This window comes from Buceros rhinoceros, unplaced genomic scaffold, assembly GCF_000710305.1.
Source record: "Buceros rhinoceros silvestris isolate BGI_N320 unplaced genomic scaffold, ASM71030v1 scaffold11992, whole genome shotgun sequence".
Classification (NCBI taxonomy): domain Eukaryota; kingdom Metazoa; phylum Chordata; class Aves; order Bucerotiformes; family Bucerotidae; genus Buceros; species Buceros rhinoceros.
Genome location: NW_010399850.1, coordinates 65330 through 71732, shown reverse-complemented (window position 1 = coordinate 71732; position 6403 = coordinate 65330). Strand labels below are relative to the sequence as shown.

Here is a 6403-nt window from a genome sequence, read left to right as displayed (position 1 = left end):
AGGGCTCCGTGCGCCCCGGTGGTTCGGCGCCCCGCAGGCGCGGTCCCTGAACGCAGCTCCCTGCTTTCATTGCCGTTAAAGCACGCAACTCTGAAATTCGGGATCGGTGCGCGCCGAAGAGTTCTCCCAAAGCCTGCAGATCCGTAACAAGGGAAACTTTTAAAAAAAGAAAGAAAGGGGGGAAAAAATGCGTGTGGCTTGACCTCGCCTAGGTAGTGCGAGTAAAACAAGGAGTGGAGAATGCAGATGGGAGTTGAGAGCCGGTGTGAAATGAGAGCTGGCTTTTTGCCCTCCAAAGAACAACTGAAAGCCTGTTTTTTTGTTTGCTTCCCGATATCCGAGCTGCGACGAGAGGCTGGAGGGAGGGTTGTACTCGTGTATCTCTGCAGCCTGTTACTACTGAATCGGTGGATTGCAGGACTTCAGTGTCCCCTGAGCCAAGCCGTTGGCAGCGATCTGCAGTACAGCACGTTCTTTAGTTAGTAGAATCCAGTAGAAAAGCTTCCTCAGCTCAGTTAATGTGCCTGTGGTTGCTGGAGGGTTGTCTCTGTACGTGCATTCATATCATAAATGTGGGAGATAGGTGGATTTGATTGAAAGATGCTGTATTACTCTTTCTAGGCGAGACATCTGTATATTTGTGACTTCCACAAAAACTTAATTCAGAGTGTGAGAAATAGAAGAAAGAGGAAAGGCAGCGATGATGATGGTGACTCACCAGTACAAGACATGGACACTCCAGAGGTAGCTAAATAGTTGTTTTTTTCCTAATTGCTGTGTTAAGATTGTGTTAACAATTACCAAGTCTGCACAGATACCGCTTTTCCACCCTTGCAGCTCACTTTGTTTTGGCGCATTTGGGCCAAGGGAAGACTCCTGATTCAGTCAGTTCTTAATGTAACAAAAGCTAACTGAATATTGTGATGTATTGTCTGTATTGTGCAGAGCAGAACGAGCAAGACTCTAGATTATTTTTAAGTGTCTGGTAGTTCTCTCAGAAAACTGCTGTTTTCCACTTTCTCCTTAGTGCTTCCTCTCCAGCATTCTACAAGAAGAGGTGCTTTGCTACACATAAGCAAAATCTGTCTTCTGCAGGGGTTGACAGCTTGAAAGGAATTGCACATAGGACTCGGTGTATCAATGTTTCAATGCACCATCCCTCCAATCCTTCCCTTCCATGCTAAATGTGTAGCACTTGGCTCTTGCAGTTACTCCATTGCCTTGGTCACATTAAACTGAGACAGTTTAATGATGGTAGCTCTTTGCTTTTACCTATTGTTGGGGGAAGGGACCTTCAGGGAGCTGTGCTAGAAAGGTATGGAGAAGGATGGTGGTTTTCTCGCCTGTTTTCTCCACTGCAGACCAGTGAAACTTCACCCATTATAGAAGTGAACAAACCTTTTTCATGGTGTAGTGGAAGAAGCTGCACCTAAGATTCTCTTTTTCCTACATGTGCTCGGGGTTATTTCTGCTGCAGTCTGCCTTAGCAAGTGCCGTTCAGCATGTTAATTTTGAGCAGAGGCTTTGTTTTGCCTACCTGGTCCCTTTTAAGAGGCGTTCTTAAAGAACGCTTTGGAAGTTGCTCTAAGTGTTAATTTAATGGCCTCCTCATGGTCAGCATCTGCAGATATCAGCAATGTAACTGATGAAACTTTGTGCCAAAAGGCACGTGGTTCCGGTCTAAGGCTAAAAGGATTCTCTAAGAGGATTTTAGGGGATTGGAAGTAGTTTGATGCTGGGCTGTGTTGTTTGTCTTTAAATATGTGGGACTGCTTCTTTGAAAGTCCTGTCTAAAACTCATGTTCTCTGTGGCTTCAGGTGGCTCTCTGGCACAGTGGTAGTTGCCCCTCTCCTGCAAGCCCATTTTGTTTTCTCATGCAAGAATTATAAAACATGTCACAACCAAGAGATATCTCTAGAACAGGAAAGGAAGCCTTTTTTAATGGCATTACCACAGGGAAGAAAACTGCCTGGAGAGTATTTTTAAGGTGTTTCAGCTAGCCATTTGGACAACAGTATGTTGGTAGTATGTTCATCCCGTGTGATTACTGCCCCTTAGATGCCCTTGAGCTTCTTCATTTTCAATTGCTATTCAGTTTACTAAGGGGAAAAAAAAAAAATCTTTATTCCGAAGACTTGCAAGGCCCTCCCGTTTCCATCTGTCATGACCATCATTACCTGTTACAAGTGATTCCTATGGGAGGGTAAGAGGCTTCCACAGTACTGGTAGCTTTAGGGATTTGGTGGAAAGCTGCTGCTCCTTCTCTGCATGATGCTTTAGGGTGTGGGTTCTCCTCTGTGACTTGGGAAGTGGAATTTGTGTCATTAAAACTTTAGAATACCAGAGAATACCCACCCTCAGTCCTGCGAGGCAGCATCACTCCAAGTGTGACCAGGTTACCAACTATGCAGTAGCGCTGCTGCTTTTTAAATATTCTATAGCTGAGGCCGCTAAATGAATTTAAAATGGAAGTGAATGCCTTAACAAATCTTTAATGCAGCGAGTTTGGAGAATACTACTGTGAATGTAGCTGATCTAGCAGAATATCTCATTCAACCTGCTTTCTCAGCTTGCTTTCCTGCTCAGTCATCTGATTAAGCTCTCTGACATTGTCAAGAGGGCTGGGAGTCTCAGGTGTTACTGGGAGAAGTGACTGTTTATCAGAGTTCATGGGATTCGAAACAGAGGGAGTACTGGGTTAAGGTTGCGTATTTGTATCCCTAAGAGGACCTTGTGGAGTTCTCTGAACTATCAGCTCGCACTGAAAAATAGTTTTGGACAGCTATGCCCGTGAACATAACTCTTGCATTGCGCTTATGTAGCAGGGAGATGTTTGGAGAGCAAGAGCAGCTTTTTTCTCTCGCCTCAAGCCAAAAAGTCTTGGTGTTCTAGACTTTTTCCTGGTTCTAATATGTGCTATCTCACAGTGCAGATGTGCTGGATCTTACATGCAGCTTGTGTAAAATTTGATGGCTGAAATCATGGTTATAGAGGCCTCCTTTGAATCAGCACCTTCACAGATGTTACATGAAAGTTGTTACTTGGCTTTTGTGTTAAACTGGGGAACAATCAAAAAAAAACCCCAAACCCCAGACTGATTAAAGGACAAGAATGAGTTCTAAATATTGTCTACTGCTAAAGGGAGGCAGAGCAATGTTCGGTAACAATAATGTGCTCTTAAACCAAACTGTGCTTCCTTTCTGCTGGAAGGTATGGGGTGGAGTTTGTTTTTTGACGGAATGACATCTGTTGAGCTGATGGTTTATGCTTGTGTGTCTATGAGATTCCAAAATGGTTTTGAGACGTGACCTGCTAATGACTGAACCCTTTTCAGTTACATTAGATTCTTTTCCTCCCCTTCCCCCACTTTTCTTCCTAGGTTGATTTATATCAGTTACAAGTAAACACACTTCGAAGATACAAAAGACACTTCAAGCTACAGACCAGACCAGGACTTAACAAAGCACAGCTCGTTGAAGTACGTATGACTGTTTGTTCCATAACAAAAAGTGCAGCTTGCTCTGGCATGTGGTAAATGGGATCCTTGCATAAAGAGCATATGTAATCTGGATTATATGAGAACAAAAGGGAACTGCTTATCTAGCTTCCTTCATTGGCCACACCTCCCGAGCCAAGTAAATCAAAAGTAAAAGTTTTTTCCATGGGAGGGAATCTTAGCTTCAGAAAGGCATGTGCACTCCTTAGAAACACGAAATGTTGAGTTGGAACAGTAAGTGATGTGGGTGTCCCTGAATACCACAGAATCATGGATTTGTAGTCTGTGCATCAGTCCCATCTTCACCCAGAATGTCCTGCTGGAAAGAACGAGAAACTGAGAGGTAGCAGTAAAGTTGTAGCAAGGTTCAGACTTTGCTTTAAAAAGCTAGATACTGCACATGTGTGTTTCTGCATATGTGAAGTATGGAAACATGAAAAATGGGCTTCTATTGATAATTAATTCTATTAGTTAAAGCCACTGTAATCTGCCACCAGAAAAATGAAACTTTTTGGAATGATTTTTTTCTTAGCAATATTGCTAGAAGTGCTGAAGCCGTGTGTGAGTACAGCTGTATGTAAGCATCTTTGCTGCATGTGAGTGTAATTTTAAAGGAATTCTGTGCTGCAAAGATATGGTTACAGCATGCTGATGTAAATACGTGGGAGAACTGGTGATCTTCCCTTAACAGGGAGACAGGGCTCCCATTTTTTCACCTCTATGCGGTGATACACTCAGTTGCACTTCGGTGCAGATGTTTTGTTGGTCTCTCCCTTAATCTCTGTGGATTAAAGGCAAGACTCTTAAATGCGTGGGAGATCTCAAGGCTGAGTTTTTAAAAAAATAGAGTAAGAATTTAAAAATCAGTCTTGTGTTTTCTTATACATGAGCTGAGGTAGAGCCAGCTCTTGAATTAGGACTGTGATTTGAAAAAGCACAAGCAGTTTTTGTTCGGCAAAACTAGCATTTCTAGGGGTCTACTTTAGGTACATCTCATGAGATATTTGCCCTATAGCTTATGCTTCTTGTGCTGCCTGATGCTAATAGGCAAAGCTTCTGTCACATGCTTTGTTTGACCTGCAGGGATTTGTGAGCCGTAGCTGCAGAACTCCCTTAGTTTACAGTGCATGTGATTCCTTGTAACCTGTTGGAACGTACAATAGACACTCCTCTAGCTGTTACTTAGAAGTCCACTTTACAGGGCTGTCAAACTGTTTCTCTGAATTTTTGTGTTTGGGAAGCTTTCTAACCTGCTAATGTTGCTGAACATTCACACCTATATCCTGTAGTAGTTAAGTGAGCAGTCCCATTTTTCTCACTTCTTGCTAATTCTAGTCTACCAAAGTATCCTGCAAAAAAGCCAGAGAATAGACTGGGGCAGGTATACCATTTTGAGTGCTTTCCTGTTAAGCTGCTGTTCATTTTGATGAAGGAAAAGACTTCCAGAATGACAAAAGTGACTCAACTTTTGTTGAGTCAGAAACTGTCATATTTTGGTGGTTACAGCCTGGTGAATTTTCATCATTGATAGCTCTGTTTCGAAGAGCTGAACATTCAAATATTATTCTTGAAGATGTTTGTGTTGTCTTAGATATTTCTATGCGTGACTTGATACAGATACACATTCCACACCCTCCCTCACCTCAAACTGGGTAATGAGCAGTAGCCTCTCGTGTCTGTGCTTTTGCTCTGTTGATACTCTCTTACTTGCTTTATAGTTGAGCTTTGACCACATGGGTGTAATGACACTCCTATGCTTGTCTTGGGAAATTTTTTTCCCCTGTGAAAACTTCCTAGGCTTTTTACTTCGGAAGTGAGGATACAATCTCATGTATTTGGTTCATAGTTCTCAATAAAATGGTTCTTGTTCTACCTTTTTTATGACTGTAAAAGACTTTTGAAGAGAGATAAATTTTAGTTTCTTTTTTAAGCTTCTTGGTCTAACTTTTAAACTTTGTCAATTTGAATCTGAATCTTCAGTTTCGGCATGTGTGAGTGTTTATTTAATTTCCTTGCATTCTTCCTTTATAGATAATTGGCTGCCATTTTAGGACAATTCCAGTGAATGAAAAGGACACCTTAACATATTTCATCTACTCAGTGAAGAATGACAAGAACAAACCAGACCTAAAGATGGATAGTGGGGTTCATTAGACAGAAAAGGTTGGGACTGAGACTCAGGCTGCAAATCAAAAGACTGAGGGTTTTTGTTGATATGCAAAAGCTTTTTTTTTTGTAACTTTTTTCCCCAGAGACTTTGTCTCTGTTTTATTTTTCATAACCTTGCTGATTTGTTTGAAAACCATCTCTTATGAAATAAATTTCCTCAGCAAAATTATTTTAAATAAATATCACTGATACTGTTGCTCAAGTGGGTGTGTCTAACTTATTTAGTGAGTTTCCTGTACCTAATTGTTAAGCTTTGGCTAATTATGTAATAATATTGAAATATTTTTCAACTGAAGTGTGCCAAGGATGTATTTATGAATTTACCTCAAGTTCTCATGATGCAATGCCTTTAAAAAAATAAAAAAGCTGTAGCAGACTTGGGAATATGTTCCTTTTCCAAAGGTAAAAGGCTTTAAATGACAGTTGCAGCGGTTAGCTGGGCAGAAATGGCTGAACGTTTTCTTTTTTCCCCTTTGGAAACAAGAATTGATGGGTGCTTTGATTTGTTTATTCGTCTTGTCATTGCTGGGATATGTGCTTCCAAGCACTGAGGCCTTCCTGCTCTTTATATTAAAATGGAAAAAAATGCAGCTCTCGAATTTCAAAGCTGTAAGTACAGATGAAAAGACTGCTGCAGCTTACTGTGCCAAGAAATCCTTCTGCTCGGTAAGGAATCCTTTAGCTGCTGACTTTCCCGTTCATCTGCATAGACTGTGGCTAAGAACTTAATTGGAGAA

The 6403-nt window shown here is 41.4% G+C and overlaps 1 protein-coding gene across 1 annotated transcript; it reads left to right on the top strand.

The window, feature by feature from the left end:
• Positions 1-621: 621 nt before the first annotated feature.
• SAP30 (Sin3A-associated protein, 30kDa) lies at positions 622-5868 on the top strand (the record flags this gene model as incomplete). Its single annotated transcript, XM_010131650.1, has 3 exons — positions 622-744; positions 3381-3479; positions 5529-5868. Coding segments are annotated over 3 exons (345 nt in total), but the record flags the coding sequence as incomplete, so codon positions are not given.
• Positions 5869-6403: the final 535 nt, after the last annotated feature.